A 25,164-nucleotide genomic window follows, 5' to 3' on the forward strand; every position below is an offset into this window, starting at 1 on the left:
TCCTACAATTCAGCCGTCAGCCCTTCCTACTGCTCAACAAACCAATCAGTCAGCTCTGTCGGCTGACACACGGCAGAAGGTCAACATGAAGCACTTACTGTCCCTTGGCATCTTTCATGTCAACCACTTCTGGGTTGTCTGCTATTTCCAGTAGCAGCCTCAAACACAGCGTGTGACCGTTAATAACTGAAAAAGAAAACGATGGGCATTCTTTTAGCAACACAACGCTGCGGGCGTCGCTCTCCAAAGTGAAATGTTATGGAGACTTCAAGGCAGTAACTTCCCGCTGGGGCTAACACACAGCCCTGGTTTCCAGTGCAAGGTGGCCCAGGTGGCGTGAATCAGTGACACCCTGCCTCCCCGTCTCTTTTTCTCTGCATACTTTGATCTTTACCTTCCTCTTTCTGTTCCCAGAGTTAAGGGACGTTTTCCCAAGTTTTGTGTTCTTTCTTATCCCCTTGGGAAGTGTCCCCACACATCAGTCCCGCTGAGTGGCACTCCACTTCCTTATACCTATCCTGTGTCTAGCCCATCTCCAGATCTTTTTAAAGAGGAGAGGGGAGCGGGACCAGGAGGAATAAAGAAGAGAGGGAAAGAGGGGTGGGGGATGGAGAACAGCAAAGTGCAGCCCAGGTGCCGCCTCCCCATGGACACTGGAGCTCTGCCTGTCGCTGATCCTCAAAGGGCAGCCTTGCCGCTGCAGTCTTAAGGATGCTCCAGCAAGTGCCTGTGGCTGCTGAGCCTTTTCCCCCTGCTGGGTGAGGACCCAGGGGTCTTCAGGTCCCTAGTTAGGGCTGCTGGCCCTTACTTGCCCTAGCTACCCAGCAGAGGGCAGGAAGTACAGTGCAACCCCAGTGCCATGTGCACCTCACACAGCTGGGGAGGGGTCCAGGACGTACACTCGTGAGTAACTCAACATGCTCCTTTAGAAGGCAGCGGTGCCGGTGCCGATGTGAGTGTGAGGGGTCCTGGGAAGCATCTCTCATGGGACAGTAAAACTCTCTTCTAAGGCATCAAAGAGAACCTCTAAGAAGCCATACAGCTATCAAGGAAATCACTCGAGAATATGACGAAGATGAATACCCTTCATAGCCCAGGCGTGGCTCACTCTCTGAACAATAAGCACACCACACAAGACCCTCCTCACTCTGGATGGGGCAAGAGAGAAGGGGATGGATGCAACTATGTTGGGTTGACAAAGGGTCCTCTCAGAGCTGTTTTACGGCCATGTTTATTGATTCACAGTCATGAAAGAATGTTTTCTGGAATAACACATATTAGAATTAGTTCATATTTATTGACACCATTCAAATGAACAACAGGAGCAATGTCCACATATTGTAAGCCATAGCACTATGTGTGTGTGTGTGTGTGTGTGTGTGTGTGTGTGTGTGTGTACATATATATTCAATATATGCATTATGAATTGGAGTTCCAGGTAACATTTTATTGTCACCGCTGTTGTTAGTGTTAAGAATTATACACAATCCTGTTACCCTGTTGAAATTTGCACAAAGTTTAATATATGCCTTAAAAAAGATTGGCACAGGACTGACAGCTAAATCCCCTCAGTGATGGGATCAAGGAGTAGAATCAACAGAACTTGGCTTTTCTTTCTGTATCAATTTAATATGCTTTAGTGCTCAGAATCATTGCAAGGATGTTACACTTTTGGCTAAACAAAAGAAAAAAAAAAAACAATTTCAGTTCATAATGCTCACCCAGCGTGCCGCAGAGCAAAATCATCTACAGTGGAGCTTTTGTTTTTCACTGTAGCTGTGTAAGCTGAGCTCACAGTCCTTGGGAAAATGTAAGTTCCCCTTCGAGTAGCAACCTCAGCTCTCGCTGGGTTCCCACACACGGTATCCCCCCAAGTTGCCTTCTAGCAAAAAAGACGTTAGTATCTTTAGCTGTGCTTTGCCAGCTGCAGCTCTCTGAGGCTGGCTCAGCCTCTCGCGCCATGAGTGACAGCGTGACAGGCATTTTTCACAGGCTCAGAGACCACAACTGTCACTGTATCTATCTGTGCTAATCCTCCAGTGATCATTCCGCCTGACCCTCCTCACAGTCTCAAACAAAGGAACCGGCCTCTCAGGTGAACTGGGAAAAAAAAAATCTGGCTAAGCAGATGGTTGAATGACAGGCCGAAGCTTCTGCAAAGCAGACATTTTGTGGAGAACAGTCAAATGACAGCCTGTCTTGTTCGGTCAATGAATTGTGTGAGGAAAATCCAGCGTAGGTCCACTTGACCACTAGGGGGCACCCTTGGCCCACACCTACCTCACAGTGGCAAATGGGTGAGGGTGGTCCTTCATCAGTCACCTGTTTTAAGGGCAGCCTTCCACAACCAAACCAAGCCCTTTGCAATTGTTAAAAACTACATAGAAACAAAGCAAGTTGCCTAGCTTAATAACAGGCAATAGCCAATCTTTAAAGTGAGCAAAATTGATTTCGACAATTATACCAAGGAATGCCTAAGAAGCAAAAATACTGGTAGGAAACAAAAATTTATACTGTGCCACAGCGGCCATCACTGCCTTCTCCCAGCAATAATTGTTTCGAGACAGTTAGGCAGCAGGTAGACTCTCTGTGTCTGTACTGTGTGTGTTCCATGGCTTGGAGGTTACAGGATGTAGAGAGAAATGTACTTCTTTATTTTTTTTTAAAATTTAATCACATTTGTAGTCATTTTTTTGTGCGATTGTCAAGGGATGCATGTAGAGGCCCAAGGACAACTTGCAGGAGCTGGTTCTCTCTTCTGCCACGTGGGACCCAGTGATCAAATGCAGGCCGTTAGGCTTGGCGGTAATAACTTTTACCCACTAAGCTCTCTCACCAGCTCCAACAGAAATATATCCGCCTGTGTAGCATTCCTAGAAGCCTTTCAAGTAATGAGCATCATACAGATCTTGTGGAAACATGGCCTCATTCCTTCACTTCCTCAATAAGACCACACTCAACTTTTTCCCCCCTCTCTTTAAGAGACGCCATAGTCCACCCTTTCTCAGTGGCTAACACTCTGGAATCGCCTGAGCCAAATGCTTTAGTTTGGGCCAGACAGTCTTCCATATTGCCTTCACATCCGTGCGCATCTGTAAGCGTCCCTTCAGGTGTACTGTGGAGACGCTCCAGAAGAGTCACGTTGCCCGCTGACTGACGTGCACGTGTACTTGTTAATGGTCTCTGTTTTGATATTGGATGCATCGAGGGTCAAAGCGGAAGCTGAGTAGATTATTAGACGGATTTACCCGTTAACTCATTGTCTGCTGGTTCTTATACAAAACAGTGGACTGGGCTGACTCTAAAGAGCGCACTGTAAGTTGCCCTTCACTCACAAGTTTTGTGGGGGCGTTTGGCCAAAGGCTCTAAGTTTTTTCTTTGGGAAGGCCAGCGGCTGGCCAGAGAGTGTCAATTATGTATAAGGAGAAATTAGATCAAAGCTATCTTGGAAGCGTGCAGGTGTATATGGTGTAGAAATAAAACGAAGATGTTAAAAATCAGGATGAGAGAAGATGAACCCAGAGCCTCATGCATACTAAACACATGCTCTCTCACTGAGCTGTAGCCCCAGCTATAGATCTTAAAATCTTTAAAAAAAAAAAAAGCCAAAAACCATATTCATGTTTGCTTGCTTACTGGGGTGTCATATGCCGTATGCATTTGAATGACAGAGGACACACTGCAAAAGAGACCCCCACCCCCGCACCTCAGGTCATGTGGGTCCCAGGGACTGAACTCGAGTCACCAGGCCTGGTGGCAGGCACCTTTACCTGCTGAGCACCTCACCTGTTTTACCCTTTTATTCAACCCTATACACGAGTTGCAAAACTCAGGACTAAGCAAGCAAGACCTTTGACGAGACCTACCTGAGGCATGAAGCGGAGTTCTTTTGGTGACATTGTCTTTTACAAAGATGGACGCGCCCTGGTTCACAAGGGCTTCCACACACTCGGTGTGCCCCTTGAAAGCGGCCAGGTACAGAGCCGTCCGGCCCTTCTCGTCCCTGATGTCCAGGTCCACTAACGACTGGAGAAGGACCTCCAAGGCTTGGTGGTGCCCATTGTAGGCCTGCAACCAAGAAAGCCAGAGATTGTACCTTCACTTTCCTCAGATCCTGCAACAATCCACCTGAGGGGCTGAGCCTCGGGCTCCTCCGAAGAGCCGACTGGCACAGCGCTTGGGATGGGACCTGACACTGGAAAAGTGACGTTACTGTAAAGCATTGGCTCATGAACCTCCAGTTGCTTGTGAATCCCACTGTTTTTTCCTTCCTTGTCAATTAATGTGCTCGAAGGCACCACAGCCATCAGTATGTGTTTATTAGGCCTACCAGCCATATAGACAAATGGCTGTGGATTATACACTCATCTCTCAGGGGAGTCCTAAACAAACCAATGGGCAACACGCGAACATTTTCATGAATCTTTTCTGTTAATAAAGCTGGGGTTGTGGGGGGGGGGGATTACTGGAAACATTAAGGGCTCTGTAATTCAACCCAGGCGAGCAAACCGCCGCTCACAGCCCGTCACGTGACTGAGTACTAACTGTAGGTGAGTTTCTTAATTGTATTTAGAGTTTTGTTTCCTCATCTATATGACGAGAGCAATAACTGCTGCCTCCTGGGGCTGCCGCAGAGATGGAAAGAGATAAACTGCACTGGATTTGCACAAGATCTGATGTGCACCGAAGGCTTTTCCCTCCTCCTTACTTCTTCTGTTGATCATAATGAAACCACGGAAACAATTAGGGACAAATAGGACATGGGCAGGCTCAGATCTATTATGAGGTCCTAGGCTGTGTAGTGTTTAAAAGGATAGAAGTCTGAGACTTTTAATTTAATCTGTAAGGGGAAAAAAAAGTTACTCCCACCCCCACAATACATAAGCAAAAGATCTTGGAAATAAAAGAGAGAAAGGGGTAAGGCTATCTATAGGGAAGCAAGTCTGAGAGACAAGAAAGAAACAGGAAAAGTCTGCCCCAGGCGCCTTCAGACGGCAAAGACCTCTCTCTTTTGTCTCTTGCATTTTTCCCACTGTACTGCTCCTCAAGGCACCATGTATTTGCAGAAGAGTTAGCATGAAGGATTCTTTTCTTAATATAAAAATAACCAATGAAAACTAGGAAAGTCTGTAAAAGACTTGAAAGGCCAGCTCACAGAGAAAAAAAGAGAAACGTAAAATGCCAATAGACATACAAAATTTTGTATGAAAAAAATTTATAGTGCTATTTTATGACTACCTGGGCAATTAGTGAAGAGTTTGGGCATGCCCAATATCATTAAAATTGTGGGGGGAGTGGCAGAAAATCAATCTTGGACACTCTGGTGGAGGTTGCTATGATACTTGTAGAGGGTAATATGAAAGTATTTTTTTAAAAAAAGGTTTTTAGAAACTAAGTTGCAGGCAATATATTTAGCATGGCCTCATTTATATAAAAAGAAAATGTATGTGCACATTTTTATATTTATATGTAACTCTATAGTCACAGGAAAAATTCAGAAGTATACCAAAAAACTAATAATAATGGTAATTTCTAGAACTAAGGGGTATTAAGCCTATGATCTTATTTTACCTTACCTTCCTAAAAATAATTTAAATAATTTTTCCCAGAGTACAGGTTAACAACAATAATAAAAACTAAATTTAAAAGAATCCATTAAAGCCAGGCATGGTGGTACACACCTTTAATCCTAGTACTCAGAGAGACAAAGGCAGCCCACTCTCTGTGAGTTCGAGGCCAGCCTGGTTTACAAAGCAAGTCCAGGACAGCTGAGGAAACCCTTGTCTTGAACACAATAACAGCAACAACAACAGCAAAAAGAAAGAAAGAAGGAAAAGAAAAGACTCCATAAGTATTAAGAGTACTGAGAAATTAAGATACATTTTTTTTGTTTTCATTATCTTTGTTAGTGATTACGATAATTTGTACATACGAAACTTATATCCTTTAGTTAAGATGCCATATAAATTACATGGTAACGAATCCCTGTTTATACCCCTGTCCCAACTTCTCCCTTTACAAACGTGCAGGTCCAACACTCACCGTCCACCTTGGTGTATGCACTTGAATATCTAACAGCATTGCACACTGATTCTGGATTTCTTTCCCCAAACCTGCTCTGCCTGCAGCCTCCCCATCTGCAAGCGACAACGTTACTCTCAGACCCCAACCCAGAATTCCAGCAAAAGTGCCCCCTCTGTCCCTGTCCCTTGGTGATCTGTCATGGACACCATCACTGGGTGAAAAAACCTTTCTACAGCCAAACCGGATGCTACGCCTTGCTACAAAACTCAGCCTTGACGGTAGCAAAATCCAAAAGCTGCCATGATTGATCAGACCCTCAGCTCTGGCCATCCCCTGCGTGCATCTTTTGCATGTCCAGAGCTCTGGGGTAGCCACAGTGCCCTCTATAGTTAAGTGCATGGATTTTTTTTCCCCCAGAGCTGAGGACCGAACCCAGGGCCTTGCGCTTGCTAGGCAAGTGCTCTACCACTGAGCTAAATCCCCAACCCCGTGCATGGATTTTCTTTTCTGGCCATTGCACCTGCACTTTCTGTTCCTCACCTGGAAAGTACTTCATCCAGACAGCCTCATGACTGTCCTGGTACGCAGATGGCACCTTACCAGGGAAGCCTCCTAGCACATGTGGAAATGTTCCCTCCACTCTTCTGCCCGCTCACTTCGTTGTCTTCAAAGCACTTGTTACCACTGAACATCAGTCAGTCTCTGAGGACTTCCTGTGTACTGGGCACTGTGCCAAGCGCGTTCACATCTCCTTTATGGTCTATAAATATCCCTTTGGGGGAGGGGGGACGGGATCTTGCTATGCAGCCTAGGCTGGCTTCAAACCCTCATTCCTCCTGCCCCCAGCCTCTTGTGTGTGGGATTGTAGACATGGCCCCGTACCTACTGCAAACATCTTTTTCCCAGGTTAAAACGTCCTGAGGTAGTTCCAGAGTTGGACTCTGAACTCAGAATCTGGGGTGTGATAATTGCACACTTCATAACCCCACTTCATTGACTTGAAGACTAAACGTTTTAGTGTTTGCCTGTAACATAATAGGGCTGAATAGCAAATGCTATTCACTTCCTCCTGTAGATGTGAAATATCTTGAACATCGCTATAGAGCAAGAAGGTGCAGTCTGGGGACACATGCCTAGACCGCTGTGCCCTGACGACACACTGCTGCCTCTCTGTGGACGGGAGAACAGTTCCCGAGTGTCATAGCTGTGACTGCGCAGGACGGGAAGGCTGTGCGCTCACACCGGCCTGTGGTGTAGCCGCTCTTGTCATCCCCATCTTACTAACGAGGACGCAGAGGGGCAGAGCTACCTAGCTATGCTACGGCTCTGCAGCCTTGATTGGAAGGCGGCTGACCCAGAAGCCCTCTGGAGAGAAAACATGGAAACACGATGCCGCGGTAAGATGCACGTCTTGGCCTCTTATCATAGGGAATTTAAAATATCAACAAACAGGAGAAAATAGTCAAATGAATTTCATATATCCTCTCCCAAGTTTAGCCATTACCAAATCAGGCCACAGGTGATTTTTAAAAAAAGATTTATTTTATGATATGAGTGCTCTCTCATCATGCACACCAGAAGAGTGATTCAGATTCCATTTCAGATGGTTGTGAGCCACCATGTGGTTACCGGGAATTGAACCCACGACCTCTGGAAGAGCAGCCAGTGCTCTTTAACCTCTGAGCCACCTGTCTAGCCTGCCACAGGTGATTTTTAAGTCAACTCAGGAGCATCTAATCTTAAGGTAAGAGCTGTAGTAACAGGAATATCCACAGGAGGTGTAAATTACACCAGTAGATTTTAGCCTCTACATGAATCTGGTGCTTGTTTGAGGACTGACATTTCAACCCACGGCCTCCCATTTTACAGTGTACTGGTATATGGTAGATGCTGGGTAAGCTCATGGCAAGACGCTGAAGGAGAAAGTGCCCGGCAGACGGCCACAGGTTCTAGATACTATTTTCAAATGCTGCCCCCCATCCCCCGTCTCCATTGTGACAAGGATAGTCAATGTGTTAATTTCTGTTCACTTAACTTAGCCTAGGAAAACTTGCAGTACATGGTGATACACAGAGGACAATGGCCAGCATAGTTAGGCTTAATGAGAGAAGACACACAGAAGAAAGGAGAAACACCAGGCAGGAAGCTGGAAGCCTTTCTAGAACAACAGCTGTAATGAAGGCACTTACCCCCTGCACTTCCCTCTTTAATCCTCAGAATTAAAAAAAATCTGCTTGCTGTTCTCAAGTTAAACCAGCTTGGTATAAAATGCAGTGGATGGACCCTTGCTAATTACTGCAGCTTTTCAATTCCAGCCTGGGTGGTTGTGTGGACTAGGCATGTAAAAATGCTCAGAATGATTCAAAAGCCAGATTTACCTACAGGAAGAATTCCACTCTCCTGTTTCTTGCATTTGCTTGCAGCTCTTTCCCCCCCCCCCCCTTAATGTTTTTTTCATACAATATATTTTGAACATGTTTTTCTACTGCCCTAACTCCCTCCTCCTACCTCCCCTACCCACACACTTCATTTTCTTGTTTTCCCTCAAAAGTGAAAATAAAAACAAACAAAAATCCAACAAGACTTTTAAAAATGCCAAAACAAAAAGCCTACGAAACAAACAACCACCACCTTGGTGTTCACTTTGTACTGGCCATCAACTCCTGGGCATGGGGCCCGTGCTAGAGCGGGGTTGATAATACCTTCTGGGTCGCCACTGAAGAGAACAGATTTCCCCCTTGCCAGCAGGCAACTATTGCAAATAGATTCTTGGTTAGGGGTAAATTTCACTGCACTAAGATGTCATTGGGAAGAGCCGGGCACAGTGGCACATGCCCGTAATCCCAGCACTTGAAGAGGCAGAGGCAGGCAGAGCTCTGTGAGTTTGAGACCAGCCTGGCCTACAAAGTGAGTCCAGGACAGCCAAGGCTACACAGAGAAACTGAAAGTAAATTAATTAATTAATTAATTTTAAAAAAAAAAAGAAAAAAGATGTCATTGGGAGTATCAAACCTAAAAATATTTAAATTATTAATTTAAATTATTTCAAGAAAGATCTCAGTAGGCAACTTAAATGTACCAACTGTGACTAATTCGCTTAAGCCTCTTATGATGAGGACTATGGGTGACCAAGGGGCATGGACTTGGGAGGCCAGCCCATTTCAGGGACACCACGGGGCCATGTGGAAACCTCCACAGCTGGAGCCTCGCATCTGCATAACCTCATTTCTTAACGCAATTAACAAGTGGGTGAAATGAATATGAATTTATCCAGGCTGATAACCCTGGAGGCTCAAATCACTCAGGCGGGAAATAGCTCAAAGCGGGTCGGGTCTCTTTGTGGGTGGAGGTTTAGGGGCATCTGCTTCCACATCCCTGCGAGGAGGATGCTTTCGTCTGAGAACAGCATGCCTTGGCTTTTAGCCAGGAGCCCCTGCAGAGGGTGATGAGCCTACTTATAGGTGTCTTGAAGAAAACACTTTTCAGTGAGAGCATGTAGAGCAGTGACTGGTTCTCACCTTCCTAATGCTGGGACCCTTAACACAGTTCTTTGTGTTGTGGTGACCCCCCCCCAAACAAAATTATTTCACTGTTACTTCATAACTGTACAATTGCTGTTATGAATCATAGTATAAATATCTGACATACAGGAGGATATCTGATATGGGCCACACACACCACCCCCCCCATGTCAAGATTCACAGGCTGAGAACTGCGGATATAGAGGGAAGCGTGAGAAAATTCTAGAACAGGTCCTTCACTGTGATCAGGGTCACTCTCGTTTCCAGCTTTGGCTTCTGTTGTAAGTTTGTGATCTTTGAGAGAGAAGTTACAGCATCTCCTTTATCTCCTCAAATCTGGACACGTGGTTTCTACCTGCTCAGAGTAAAAGTCAGAGTTCTTACCACGGACCATGAGGCCCCTGTGAGATGTTGTGGCAGCTGCTCCCCCCCCCCCCCCCCCCCGGCTCCTTGCTCCCCTCCCCCCACTCCCCCGCAACACTCTTGTTCCCTCCATTGTAGCTACATCGCTGTTTGGTGGACGCGCCAGGCATTCTCTTACCCAAGGACTTCACACTGGTGCCCAGAACTGTCTTCTGTCAGATAGCAATGTGACTAGCTCTCAGGCCCACCGTGAGCATGTGACATTCTATGTATGCTCTGTAGAATGGCACTGTCTGCCGCCTCGATACTCCATCCCATGGATTCCGTTTCCTCTCTTGCAGCACTAATCACCATCTGCCATGCTACTGCTCGCCTAAGGTCTCCCCAGCACGGGAAACGCTACAAGGACAGAGGCCCCGGCTCCTTTCCTGTACATCTTTCCCCTGGAAGAGGGCTTGGCAGTATTCTCAGCCAGCACGTGTCACACGGAGAAGACGTGTGTTAAGAAGATGGAGGGGGAAGCTGGCTTTTGACACACATATGTCATCACATGCTCTCCTAATTGCTTTATTGGTTAGCTCAAGCCAACGGCCCTGGATGAGGCCTTGCCGTCAGCTCCTTTCTTCTGATGGGCAGGGAGACTGAGACACAGACATCAGGCACCTGGACATCACACAGCTAACAAACAAGCTGACAAACTCAGAAGGGTCCTTTAGAGCCTTTAACTAACTTGATGCCTTTAACTTACAGTGGGGGGAAAAAACCCCACAAAACCACGTTCAGCTGAGCTGCCGAAGAGAGGAGTGGCAGTGAGGGCCACCTCTCTGTATCATCTCTGGCCCCTGCCAGCTGCAGCACCTACCAAAGCTTGTTCTTTGCCATGGTGTCACCACCCTTTTCCATGTGAGTGGAGACCCAGAGAGCTCAGGAGCACACCTGGCCGTGGTAAGTACAAAACAAATCACATTTTGGAAAAACCAATAAGGATAATAGAAATTTTGGAAGCCTAGAAACGCTCTTCTCAGTGACGATGAAATCAGCCCCATGCTGACTGGGCAGAGCGGATTTTGTTCAAAATACCCACACGTGTGTGGCCTTGCTAAGGGCAGCTGGAGCTAGCTGCATCTGTGCATACCTGGCTCTGGGGAGCCTTGCTCAGGCCCAGCTGCACAGGGATTCTAAAGAGCAGCCTGGTCTAAGAGCCAACTGCTATGAGGCTTTGTCCAAGGACACCCACTGTCCACCCTCTTCCATCTAAGCCTCAAGCATGAATGGCTGGCTGACTTCACAGCATTCAAGGTGTATGTGCACAGATGCCGTATGTTGATGTGTGTAGTGGAGGCAGTATGTTTGTGTGTGTGGTCCATGTGTTGGTGGGTGTGTCAGAGCTTCTGCAGGTGTGCTGGCAAGTCTGTGGTGAGACAAGTGTCTGAGGTGGGGGCTCCTCACCGTGTGGCTGGCCCTGGACACACCTAGGCCTGTTCCATTGTATTTACTAAACAAAGGTACGTCTAAACATGACCTCTACTGAGGCCACCGGACCTTGGACCTCGACTGAGGTGGCCTTCAGCGGCACTAGGGCAGGCCAGCTGGCTGTGGCTACCAGGCAGCAGGGCTCTTTCCAACAGCCGCTAATCTGAGACTGGGTTTGTGGGAGTGGTGGAACCCCAGGAAGAGTTCGGATTGCTGGGAAGTGAAGAGGAATCGCGTGAGAACCGGAGCCAGAGACCCTTCTGAGGCCCGATGGCAAATCCAGGAGGAACGACCCTCTCTAAACCTGCTCCTTTCACTCTCACAAAGTTGTGTTTAAAACTGTTACTTCATGCAGGCCTCGTCTTGCTCCCATTCTACAGATGAGGACACCGAGGACAAGGTAGGTGACTGTATCTAAGCCACCAGCAGGGGAAGCCAGACCTCCGAGGTGAGGCCGTCTCTCTTGGAAGCCCATGCTTTCGACCCTCCGCCTTTTAAATTGGAACGGATCTCTGCCTTCCTGGCCTGCACCTGAAGATCTGGTTAAGTTTCTGGAACTGGTTCTCTGCGAGACTAGCAGGGGAAGCTGCCAAGAACAGCTCACTTACCGCTAAGTGGAGTGGACTCTTGGGAGCGCCGCAATCTGAGTCTTCAAAACCAGCATTGGTTCTTTCCAAAAGCTGTGGAGACAAAACAAAACAAAACAAAAAAACAAACAAAACAAAAGCAAAAGCAAGAGTCACTCAGGAATCATAGTTTCTGGATACTAAATTCGTCTTCATATACGGACACATACAAAGGACGCACCAAGCCAACATTCAGAGCCTGGCTAGATGTAGGGTGAGCACAGTGGTCAGCAGTGTCCACTCCAGGGTCCTGGTGGGTGGGCGTGGGCTGCCCTATGTGGCAGAGGTTAGACAACTCAAAATGATATTTTCTAGATGCCCTACAGCAAAGGCTCCTGACAGGATTTATATTCAGGCAATGAAATGCACTAGTTGAAGGGTTTTTTTTGTTTTGTTTTGTTAAGGTTTTCGGGACAGGGTTTCTCTGTGTATCCTTAGCTGTCCTGGAGTTGCTTTGTAGAACAAGCTGGCCTCGAACTCACAGCGATCCACCTGCCTCTGCCTCCCAAGTGCTGGGATTAAAGGCGTGAGCCACTATACCTGGCCTAGTTGAAGTTTTAAAGGCAGAGACAGACAGGGTAAGCCCGTCACTCTGATGGGTAATGTGGCTGTAGAGCTGTCTGCTTTTCTCTCAGCTTCTCATGCAGGGGGAGAAGGAAGAGGTGACGGATGATGCCAGTGTCTACTTTGGGGACGGGTAGATCCAGTCCAAAATCTGGATGGCTCTAGACGCAGAAGCGTCCCGGCACATCAGCGAGAATGTGTGTCTTTGAGACAGTCACTTGCAATGGCCGCCTTTAGATCCACTCTCTCTGGGATTATGGGGAAGAAGCGGCCACTCGCCAGCACAATGCATTTGTTCAGGGTGATTCTTGGAGGCCCAGCCTGGACTCACTTTCCTAAACATTCTAATTATCTTGTAGTGCCCATTAAAATTATAGCTTTTATTCTTCAGCTAGGTAGCATGTTTTTATGTTCTGCAAATGAAGCCTGCACAGATTTTTTTTACAGAAGTCTCCCCATTTTTAACTCTTTTCTGGGGGGAGTGGGGCAATGTCTCATTATATAGTCCTGGCTGGGCTGGAACTCACAAATCTAGCTGCTTCCGTCTCTCAGGTGCTTGATTTACAGACTCTGTGTGCCACCACATCTGGCAACAGAGGTTTTCTTAAAGCTAGTGATAAAGGCAAAATTATAGTAGTTAAGTCCTGAAAGGCAAAGTTTCCTAAGAGTATCACCGGCTTCTGTCCTTGAAACTCCTCAAACTTGTCAAGTGAAACACACATTCCAAAGCCACCAGTGCAAATGACACTATTTTCACTTTAAAACAAAAGCCAAGCTGGGCGTGGTGGCGCATGCCTTTAATCCCAGCACTCGGGAGGCAGAGGCAGGCGGATCGCTGTGAGTTCGAGGCCAGCCTGGTTTACAAAGTGAGTCCAGGACAGCCAGGGCTACATAGAGACACCCTGTCTTGAAAAACCAAAATAATAATAATAATAATAATAATAATAATAATAATAATAATAATAATAAAACAAAAGCCAAATAAACAGAATATATTCAGAAAACGCCATAAAATGCACAGTCTAAGATGTTCAACACGACAACCTACAAATAGAATTTCAAACATTTAACTTCCTCTTCCTGTTTCTAGCCTTTTTTTCCCCCTTCACAGTGAGTATATACTGTCATCATGCCAGTTAGTTTTGTCAGTTTGACACAAACCCAGATGTACATGGGAAGAGGAAGCCTCAAATGAGCCTCCATTGGACACATCCTGTGGGGCATTTATTTCTGAAGGGTTGCTAATTGACACCGGAGGCCCCAGCCCACTGTGGGCAGCACCATCCCTAGGCAGGTGAGCCTGGGCTCTGTAAGAAAGCTAGCTGAGTGGGACAGGGAAGCAAGCCAGGAAGCCGAGTTCCTCCACGGTCTCTGCTTCTGCTCCTGCCTTCGAGTTCCTGCCTTGACGTTCATCAATGATAGACTGTAAAGTGCAAACTGAAATAAACCCTTTCCTCCTCCAAGTTGGCTTCGGTCAGTGTTTTATCACAAAAGAGTCAAACTAGAACATGACTTTTAAATCAGTAAGATGACTAAAACAAATTCTTAGGCTTCCATTAATCAAAAGGATGATGCCCATAGATCTTTGGGTGGTTATAGAATGCTTTTTTCAGAGTCTATGCATATGGGACAAAATGTTATCATTAAGAGACCTTAGTAGATTAACAAGTGTAGAAGTTAACAGATCAAAACACAAGACTTCAAACTTACAGATAATACATTGTAAATATCTACATTGGAAGTATGAGATAGTTCGTGTTTGTTCCTAATTAATATGAGAATAGAACCTAGATTTTAAATTTAGGATATGTTAAAATAATGAAAACGAATTTAATTTTAACTTCAAAGGCACTGATTAAAAAACCCATCTCTCTTACATGACTGAAATAAAAGGAGCTTTTGCTGCCCGATGGGGACAGTAAACATCTGCTCTTTGTTTTGCAGCATTATCACCTGCAAGACTTCCTGGAATTGACGGTGTGTACCAGCTCCAAATCCTGTCCCAGAGTGAACCTGTAACCAAGGGAACACAGAACCACTTCCCCTCACTTTTACAAACATGACGGAGGAGGGCAAGAAGACAATATGCCTCGAATAGACACAGATTAGGTATGTTCCCATGATGTTTATTTTGGAGTAAGATTTTTTTTCCCCCACAGACACAGTTTGGTCATTCTACCAGCACGTGAGGCCTTAGTTCCCTCACTCAGCAAATATTTGCTGGAGGAAGCACCAGAATTCAATTTGTGCAGTGAGCGGATGTGATTGCTGACATAATAGAACTCGGAGGCTATCGGGGCGGCCCAGAGATGTTAACCGGTAATTAAAGCGGTAAGGAAAGCAGTGGGATGGGGCTCGCACAAAGACCCAGCGGAGCCCAGAGAGGTACTTGATATAAAACTACAGCCGGAGAAAGTAGTATCTCATCTAAGGCCTGAATGGCAGGAGCTATGGGGGGGGAGGGGAGGAAGAAGAGGAGGAAAAAGAGGAGAAGAGGGGGGAGGAAGGTGAGGAGAGGAGGAGGAGAGAGAGGAAGGGGAGAAGGGGAGTATGGGGGAGAAGGAGGAGTATGGGAGGAGGAGGGGGGTGAGGATGGGAGGAGGAGGGAGGAGGGGGAGGGGGAGGAGGGGAGGGAGGAGGAGGGGGAGGGGGAGGAGGGGAGGGAGGAGGAGGGAGGAGGAGGGAGGAGGGAGGAGGGGGGGAGGGGAGGGAGGAGGAGGAGGGAGGGAGGAGGGAGGAGGGGGGGAGGGGAGGAAGGAGGAGGAGGGAGGGAGGAGGGAGGAGGGGGAGGAGGGGAGGGAGGAGGAGGGAGGAGGGGGAGGAGGGGAGGGAGGAGGGAGGAGGGAGGAGGGAGGAGGAGGGAGGAGGGAGGAGGGGGAGGAGGGGGAGGAGGGGGAGGAGGAGGGAGGAGGGAGGAGGGGGAGGAGGGGGAGGAGGGGAAGGAGGAGGGAGGAGGGAGGAGGGGGAGGAGGGGGAGGAGGGGGAGGAGGGGGAGGAGGAGGGAGGAGGGGGAGGAGGGGGAGGAGGAGGGAGGAGGGAGGAGGGGGAGGAGGGAATGGCTCTTCCGAAATCTCGCGTAGGTAGGAACACGTGCCAAAGCAGCAGTATCGCAAGAAGCATTGAACATAGAGATCATACAGTTACAAATTGGTAGGTGTGATCTTATATATCTGATAGAAAAGATATCAGTGTAACTGTACCTTAACTATACTTTCAATTAACATGCTTATCAAAAATTGCACAGTCCGTGTATTCGTAATGGACTGCATCCATATTGAATGTCATAAACCCAATGTGTACATATCCAATTCACCACTGAAGACTTCTAGGGACACAGTGAAATTTGCACTCATCCCGAGGACTGCCTTAATAAAGCCTTCATGTGAACCACTCCATCTCATCTTTCATCACCCCTAAAATCCTGGGCCTCATTCTTTTCCCAACTGACCAACCCACTATCAAGTTTCTACATAAAGAACAACACGGTTTGAGCTGGCTTATTGTTCTTTTGCCTCTTTGAGGCAACATCAGTTTGCCCGGGCTCTTCTTTGGGTCCAGGAACTCAGAAGATTTGGTATTACAGCCACTTCCAGCTCCCACTGGCATGTCAAGAGTTGGGGCTGAGTGCGAGTGGAGAGGAGGGAGGCAGGAGAAGCCAACAGACTTTCCCGCCATCTTGATTGTAGCTTGGTTACAGGAATGGGAGGCGGCTAGAAGGCTGGACAGATTTAGTTGTTGCTGTGGCTGAGACAGGCTTCCTGTGGTTCCCAGGCTGCTCCTGGGCTCTGCGGGCTGGGACTACAAAGTGACTCCATGCCACGCTTTCAGCATTTTGTTCATCCTGAGAAGACAGACTGCTGTATTTGGGCTTACATGGTTTCCAGGATGCTTATTCTGAACCTAGAGGCATTTCCACAGGACTACAAGGCTCACTCAAAGAGCAGCTTTACATCTTAGATGTAAAGGCAGCAAATGGGACAAGCAGAGTTTGAACACTCTTTTACAAAATGCATCTGTGATAACAAAATAAAGGCCAAATGTGAACTCGGTGGTAAGCTGACTGGCTGGGAGGCCAGTGAAATGACAATCTCATTGGATTCAGTGAAGAACACATAAATATTGCACTTGATCTGGAAACCTAAGCTTTAGAAATAGTATAAATTATCTCCACTTGAAAACACAGCAGTGAAAAATTGAAGGGTCCCAAGGGCCTCAGGCTGAGCTGAACTAGTTTTTCTAAAATGTTCTACTTAAGAAAACAGACAGTGAGTGTGGCTCAGACTATAAAAACAGGTAAGTCTAGCTAGTGGGTCTGTGAGGTATTTCCAGCTTTGGTCATTTCTAGTTCGACTCTGACGTCATAGCTACTACCCATGAATAGGCGGGTAGAAAGACCTAGAAAATCATCACCCAGGCATGTCTGCAGGCACCAAGACAACAGGAGGTTTGGAGATGAAATTTTTTTTTGATCCTTTAGCAGTAAGGACTTGTTCAGTCTATTAAGGGTTGGAAACAGGACAGGCTCCTGGGAGGCTGGCACCTCTGTCAGAAATTCTATTTTACATCATGCTTGCTTATTCTTAGGAATGAAATGCTACCAGGGCAAATGAGGAACATGCCTAAGCTCCTCAGCTAGGTGCGCATGCATGTGTGTGTGTGTGTGCAAGCATGTGCGTGTGCGTGTGTGTGTGTGTGTGTGTGTGTGTGCAAGCATGTGTGTGTGCATGTGTGTGTGTGTGTGCAAGCATGTGCATGTGCATGTGTGTGTGTGTGTGTGTGTACACGCACAAATGTGCGTGCATACGTACGTGTAGAGAACAGATCCATTCATGAAAGAGACGGAGTCAGCTGACCTCAGACCACCCCATGGCATCATTACCACCTTTCCTTCAAGATTTCCTTTCACTTTCCGGGGACATGGCTAGCTTTCAGGGGATCCCGGAGGCCTTTCAGTAGCAGATGTGATATGGCAAGGCCGGCTGTGGTGACATCCATGGGCACCTGGCCTCTCTGCTAACTGCAGATGCTCGTCCCATCCCCAAGGAAAGGTCTTCCCCATGCTGCCCCATCCAGAGCAGCAGGGACCATGTCCTCATGACTGCTCATAGGCCTCAGGGCCATTACAAAAGCCCATGCTGCCTGAAATTGTTAAGGATTACTCACAGAAACTCGGTAATTCTCTAAAGGTATGAGTCCAGTGCACTTTCATTTCTTTGTCCCCTCGCTCCTCCTATCCTGAATTCCATAAATAAGAAGCCATTAACTCTCTTCGTGTGTGCGATAACACAAATTAAGGCGGGTGCCACTGGAAGCTTGGCTAGATTAAGTTTCCATTTCTTCTTGGGAGCTGATTTCGGTGGCTCTGCCTATCTCCTCCCTCCAGTGTGTGTTCAGTTCCTGTTGATTTCCTTGCCAATTAAAAGGCGTAAGAGCCTGTAGTATGTGTAAAGAAAGGCTAATGAGACCCACGGTGAAGATAAAAGCCACTGCAAGAGGCAACTGCACGGTGTCCAGACTACCCTGCTCTGAAAATGTTCAGGTACTTTGACCCACCTGCATCCTAAGAAAGACTGATGCTCAAAGCTATTCAGGAGTCACAGTATAAACTGAATTATGTAACCATGGCTAAATGATGGCCCTCTAATAGCTGAATATATTTATCCTTTTATGTGTTGACCAAGCATTATTAGTATTGTTGAAAAAAAAAAAGACTGTCATAATATTTTATGGGATGAGGCGGGGAACCAGTGTATAGCATTGTATGGTTTATATCACTCTGTGTGTGTGTGTATGTGTGTGTGTGGTGTAAGGGCAGAAGGTGAAAAACAGAAGTCAGTGCTAATTACACTGATAACAAGAATTTAGGATTCAAAACAACAGGGGGCCTGGTAGATAATCAAGAGGCAACTGGTAGATGTCCCACTGTTAAGAAGTACATTGGTGCTCTATCCCAGGGTTCCCCATATGCCAGGCATGTACTTACCGCTGAAATATGCCCCAGATGTCAAAAGTTGTGCATAAGACGGTTAGGAAAATTGCAGGTCTTTTCAATAGCATTAACAGGCCTACTCAAACACTCATTTGATGATCTAATGTTAATTAAAGGCTTTTTCTCTTCTAAGTTATCTATTAGCTTGTAGGTTGGTTTCTAGCAGAAGTGTCCCTGACTGGCAGGAAATAAAACCCAGAAGTTACCTCTAGTTGTCCTTTGGGACATTAACCAGTTTGATGTGCAGCCTAGTAGTCCTCTTCCACTGCGGCATTAGCTCCTCTGTTTCTCAGATGGTCCCTGGGTGAGCTTTGCATCTTGCTCATTCTTGTGCTACTTAATGACAGCTTTTAAAGCCGCTAATAGATGCCCCTTCGCTCTTTGTAGATGAGCTATGCTCTGCATCAGGCTCTGCCAGCCCTAACACACACCCTAAGCAGTCTTGTATTCTTTTTAAAGAGATGTGCCATGAGTGAGCCGTGTCTGGTGGTCAGAAGAGGGCATCTGGTCCTCTTATGAGCCAACTGAACCAGTGCCAGGGCCTGTACAAGAGCAACAAGCACCCTAACCACTGAGCTACCTCCACAGCACCCATTAAGTCTTGTATTCTTGGGAGATGCCCGTATCAGTCCCTCCTTCTCACCATCCCATAATTAATTATTTTCTCAGGAACTTTCAAAGAGCTTGAGTAGGCGAGTCTCTGCCCTTCGCTAGACACGGGACAGAGCAGATGGAGCTGTGCAGTCAAGAGCTTAGGAGATGGTCCTGCTGGATTCTCAGCCAGCTCTTCTCTGGCTCTGAGACAGAACGTACAGCACCTCTGCCCTGTTAGTGGCTAGGACCATTTCTCACAGGCTCCCTTCCTCCTCCTCTGATTTCCGTGGCTTCCCCGCTGCAGGCCACTTCCTTTGACAACTGTCTACCTCTGGGCTCATCCTCTAGCCTTGGCTCAAGCATCTATGAGGGATGTCCAGCCTTTGACACTGCAGTGTGATGGTGTCGTCTGCACATGTGTGGAGCCTCACTCATAGCTATGCTGGGACACAAGTGTCCTACAGACTGGACACACCCGATGGGGGTCGCCGAGCCAAAAGTAGACATGGTGATAAGCACTTGCTCACTTTTCTCCCTGTGTCTAGGGCTAAATCTACTTCATTTTGCTTTCTGGTGTTAGTTTGGCTCGGTGCATTTGAGTGGGAACTCAGTGTCACTCTGTCACTTTTGCTGGCCTCCTTCCTACCTCAGATCTTGAGCAGAAACAGGGGGCTTCAGCCCTGCCAGAAGCCTTCAGGACTTAAGGCTGAAGCCCAACCAATGGACTCTCCTTCCCTCCTCCATGCCTTTCAGTGCAGCGGAGAGTGGAGCACTGTCAAACAACAACAGCAAAGAAGCTTGCTAACAACCCAGAGCGAGAGTGCGCTGCCTGAGCCGACTCAAGGGCCCCTTCTTTCCAAGCCCACAACATAACACTTTATTAACTCATGGACACTGCTTCCTGAGCACAGTGATGAGAAAAATATTTTTAGACTTTAAAAAGATGGAGTATGTACCAAAGAAATTGCACGATGTCCCCAACACTAATTTTGTTGGTTCCTCCACTGTGGGCCTTACTTTAGCCACACACTCTGGCACCGACTATTATGTCTTTCCTTAGTAGAAGGAAGTGCTAGGAACAAGCTTACAGGCCTGAGTTTTGGCATCGCTAACCCTCCTGGACTTGTTTCCTCAAAGGTGTTAGACAGTCCACTCTACCAGCCCGTCTGAATCCTTCCCTCCCTTCCTATGTACTGCTAAATGGGAGATAGGCCTTGCTTCTTCTGGAGCAGCCACGAGCCTGGGAGAGATGGAAGAGCACTGCTTATAAGTCTTTCTCAGTTCCTATTCCCTCTGATTTACCCACCCCTCACCTCTCCTCTTTATTACCAAAACCCAAAACTAAAATCTATCCCCATCTGTAAACATTTCCAGTCTCCGGTGGGAAGGTACAACAAAGACTGATGGAGACCGGGCCACGTCTACCTGTTGTGCAGTAAGAGCACAGTTCAGTCGATGCTGAACCCCGATTTCCCCCTCACTGAACCCTGATTTCTCCTCCGAGGGCCCTCACTGAACCCCAATTTCCCCTCTGAAGGCCCACACTGAACCCTGATTTCCTCTCCGAGGGCCCTCACTGGACCCCGATTTCCCTTCTGAGGTCCCTCACATATCATAGACTCCATTTATAGATTGACTAGGGATAAATTTAAGAAAAAAAGCAGCTAAATGAAACTTTTCTTTTGTTTGTTTGTATGTCTGTCTGTTTAAAGACAGGGTCTACTCTACACAGAGCAGACTGAGCTGGAACTCACTATGATTCTCCTGCCTCAGCATTCCCAATATTGGGACTATAGGGTAAGTAAGGCACCATGCACGGCTTTTACTTCTAATCACCAAATTCATAAAGCAGAGAGTTGACAGATAAGAAAGGCCTACGTATAAAACCTAGTGCCAAGGCAAGAGTCACTCTAACACACGTTTGAATTAATTTTTTTTTAAGTAACAATATCTATGATCAGAAGTTTAAACCGAAGAAAGCATATCTTAAAAGAAAAAAAATTATAATTTGTAGAATATTTTCTTTCTCTATATCTTGGAATTTTAGTCATCAAGTAATAAAATGGCGATGGATATAGGTACATACAAATGTGGAACACTGTTTAATCCCAGGACTTGGGAGGCAGAGGCAGATCTGAGTTAGAGGCTGGGCTGGTCTACTTAAGGATGCATGCTTAAGCCAGAGCTACATACTGAGAGCCATAGAGATGACTCAGAGCTTAAGAGCACTGGACCCTCTTGAACCAGAGGGTCCAAGTTCAGTCCCCAGCAACCACATGGTGGCTCACAGCTGTCTGTGACTCCAGCTGCAGAGGATCCAGTGTCCTCTTCTGGCCTTCAGAGCATGCACACAAAATACAACAAATCAATCTTTAAGAGCATGGGAGACTTCTTTGTTATTATAATCGAAGGATTTTGTTTTGTTTCTTTCATAATTTCTCTTGTAATATCAGATTACTGTGAAGTTGCCTGAGTGCCTAGCATTGGGACACATCCACTGCATATTCTAGTCTTAAAGCCTGGTCAAGAAACAGTGTCCTCTGCACGGCCTTCACTTGTTTATGATGGCCAGCCTTTAGGACTGTGACAGGAAAGTGGCCCGGCTCCGGTGAGTACTCTATTCCCAACAGCACAGCACAGAGCAGGCTGAGCTCAAACCTGGTTCTCCCGCAGCACAGAGGAAGGAGCCTTCCATCAGCCTGTAAGAAGCTGCGGTCACAAATTCTGTGCTAGGGCATACAAGCCACGAACTAAGCTTGAAAACGCGAACTGTAGCTTAAGTTCAGCGTTTGCTCACTATAAAGAGCTTTGGAAAAAGAGCTTCCACGTTTGTGCCGAGGGAGGATGCTGGGTTGGAAAGATGAACTCAGAACTATTAACATTAAACACTGATGGTGGATCTTATTAAAATACCGGAAGAACCGTGAGAGGTTCCGGAGGCCCCCACAGTTGCACAGCGTGGACCCCCAACTGATCTTCCCTCCCCACTCCTGCCCCCTCCTTTCTTTCTCTTTTTCATCTCTTCTTCTTGTTGCCCCCTCCTTTCCACTGAGGCCACAGGGAGGGAGCAGACAGCATCCACGGACTTAGGAGGCATCCACAGCCGCCCTCTCTTAGGGTGGTGCACTACTGTGCACAGCCTTTCTGAAAAGCGATGGAGTCAGGCTCTAACCTGTTCTGACACCATTTCTAACAGGACCAGCTATTGGCCATGGAGACTTAAAATTCTTCTCTAGTCAGATACACAGTCCAACCCAGAGGATCTGGTTTCTTTTCACATCAGCGTCTATACACCCTCAGCACAGGACTGGGGTGAGACAGGGTCTGAAGTCTGGACCTGGTGATCTTCCTTGGATTAACGACAGGTATGGGAGCTGTCGCAGAAAGGCTGCTCACTTGTGTTAACACATAAAGTTTAAAAAGTGAAAGAATTACAAACACATCTTTAAAATACAGAGTCATAAAGGAGAAAAACATGATCCGTAAATCATAGTAGGAACAGCCTCATAAACCAATTAATATTTTAATGGATATTTACTAATGTGGTAACTGGTAAGTATGGACAAACAATAATATACCTTAACATTTTGCTTTTAATATGTAGTAAATATTTTCCATGTATTAAATACTATTTTTCAATGTTCTTTTAGTGACGATATAAAATCTCAGTAAGCCAGTGCAACTCTGTATCAATATTTATCTTTCTCCCTTAGTGCTGAGCTTCTAAAGCAATGGTCCCTAACATTCCTAACACTGTGGCCCTTTAATACAGTTCTTCATGTTGTGGTGACCGCCCCCCCACAACAGTAAAATTATTTTCATTGCTACTTCATAACTGTAATTTTGCTGTTGTTATAAATTGTAACTTAAATATCTATGTTTTCCAATGGTCTTAGGCAACCCATGTAAAAGGGTCATTCAAGCCCCAAGGGGTCATGACCCCATAGGCTGAGAGCCGCTGTTCTAGAACATCCTCTCCCGGTGTTGTTACTGTTGCTATCAAGAACTATACGTGTTTATGTGGCTTAACCTATATGAACACTCACGTGATTTTCCTGATAATAAATGACAAGAAGCAGAACATCAAGGCTTCTGGTTTATAATTAGTACAAAGAATCTTTCTAGTTATGTAAATCGAAGTTCAGCCTCATTTAGTGTGTGGCGCCTGCAGACACACTTGCTAGGCCTTGGCCCATCATTTCTGAGCTCATATTTTTGAGTCTCATCAAAGCAGCCACTCTCCAAGGAAGCTGTTACTGAACCTCAGAGAGCAAGGACACTCTGGCCCTCGGAGACAGCTCTGAGGCGTTTCCAGCTGCTCTTTCCTGCTGGGACAGACTAGTATATGTACCTCTGCATTCTCCTTTCTAGTAGCAAGTACATTTTAGAAAATTGATCTTATTTTATATAACTTTTCAAAATTTACTTGTGTGTGTTTTTTTTATTTTTTATTTATTTATTTATTTATTTATTTTTGGTTTTTTGAGACAGAGTCTCTCTGTGTAGCCTTGCCTGTCCTGGACTCACTTTGTAGATCAGGCTAGCCTCGAACTCACAGCGATCCGCCTGCCTCTGCCTCCCGAGTGCTGGGATTAAAGGCGTGTGCCACCACGCCCGGCTGTGTGTGTTTTTTTTAAAGACACGGTTTCCCTGTGTAGCCTTGGCTGTCTTGGAACTCGCTCTGTAGACCAGGCTGGCCTCGAACTCACAGAGATTGGCTTCCTCTGCCTCCTGAGTGCAGCAAGTTAAAGGTGTGCGCCACCATCACCCAGCATTAGCTGTGCTCATTCTTAAACTATGAGCTAAGTCACATTTAAACTTTACAAAAACTTCATCTTCCCACTAATTTAACAAAAGCAATTTTCAACTTGTGAGAGAGAAAAAGAGTCAAAATTTAGGCCTTGGGACTGGGGAGATGGTTCAGTCCACAACGCCGTTGCTTTGCAAGCCTGAGAACCCGAGCTCAGTCTCCGGAACCCAAGTAAATCGTCTAGGCTCTGTGCCGTGGGCTTGTATCTCAGCACTGAGGATGCTTTGCAGACAGGCACGGGCAGCAGCTTCCCTGGCCTTCAAAGGCCGGCTAGCCTAGACTATCTGGGGAGCTCCAGTATAGTGGGGGGCTCTGCCTCAAAATTGGTGAGCAGCACCTGACAAAGACAACAAGGACTGCCCTCTGACTTCTACATGAACATAAATACATGCAGCATATGCACCCACCCACACATGTACACACGCGTATACACACATGAATACACACATGTACACACAAGTACATACACGCATGCACATACATAATACACGAATGCACCCATATGTACACATACACAAGTACATACACATGTGTATACATGGACACACACATACATACACAAACGCACCCATGTGTTTATACATGTACATAAACAAAATTAAGCCTTTTAATTTTATAGATATCTATGGATAACTGACTCCATGAGGCTATTAAACTTCCTTAAAACATTTATTTCTGCTTGGAAAATAAAGCTGTTAGAATTGCTATTATAAAACTACCACGAAATGGGCACCATCTCATAAATATTACTGCACACAAAACACCACAGCATCTACCTACCCAGATTTTGGAACTGAGCCCTAATAGTTCTTGCACTCTAAGCAGATTGGGATAAGAATTATGGGCTTGGGAATTAAATGGTTTGTTCATTTTACTAAGAGCCACACTGTAAATTAAGAGAGAAAGAATGTCTCCTCTATCAGGGGCACTGCAGTGGGTTAAGACAGAGCTACTGAGCATAACTCTTTATTAGAACCTTTTCTGCAGGGTCCTTCATGTTGTGGGGTGGGTGCGGCTGGAAGACCTGGTGACTTGTCTACAACAAATGTCCTCTGAAGCAGCAGCAACAGCAGCAAAGGGAAAAGGGCCTTCCCCCCACCTCCAGATGCTTTGTGGAAAGTCTGGGTTTGCTAGTCCTTTTGTTTGTTTATTTTGCTAGTCTTTAAGTTAAAAAAATTATAGTGTGTGTGTGTGTGTGTG

General features: G+C 46.4%; 1 protein-coding gene across 3 annotated transcripts in view; it reads right to left on the minus strand.

Moving 5' to 3' along the window:
- The window catches only part of ANKRD44 (ankyrin repeat domain 44), a 295,573-nt gene that overhangs the window by 21,165 nt on the left and 249,244 nt on the right, over positions 1–25,164 (minus strand). For all 3 annotated transcript variants that reach the window (XM_084779451.1, XM_084779452.1, XM_084779453.1), the window contains 3 exons: positions 11,990–12,061; positions 3,867–4,068; positions 99–186 (listed from right to left, as the gene is read on the minus strand). In XM_084779451.1, coding sequence (XP_084635577.1) covers positions 99–186; positions 3,867–4,068; positions 11,990–12,061 — 362 coding nt within the window. The remainder of the gene's footprint in view (positions 1–98; positions 187–3,866; positions 4,069–11,989; positions 12,062–25,164) is intronic.

The sequence above is a fragment of the Acomys minous genome (assembly GCF_964271855.1).
Source record: "Acomys minous genome assembly, chromosome: 4".
Taxonomy (NCBI): domain Eukaryota; kingdom Metazoa; phylum Chordata; class Mammalia; order Rodentia; family Muridae; genus Acomys; species Acomys minous.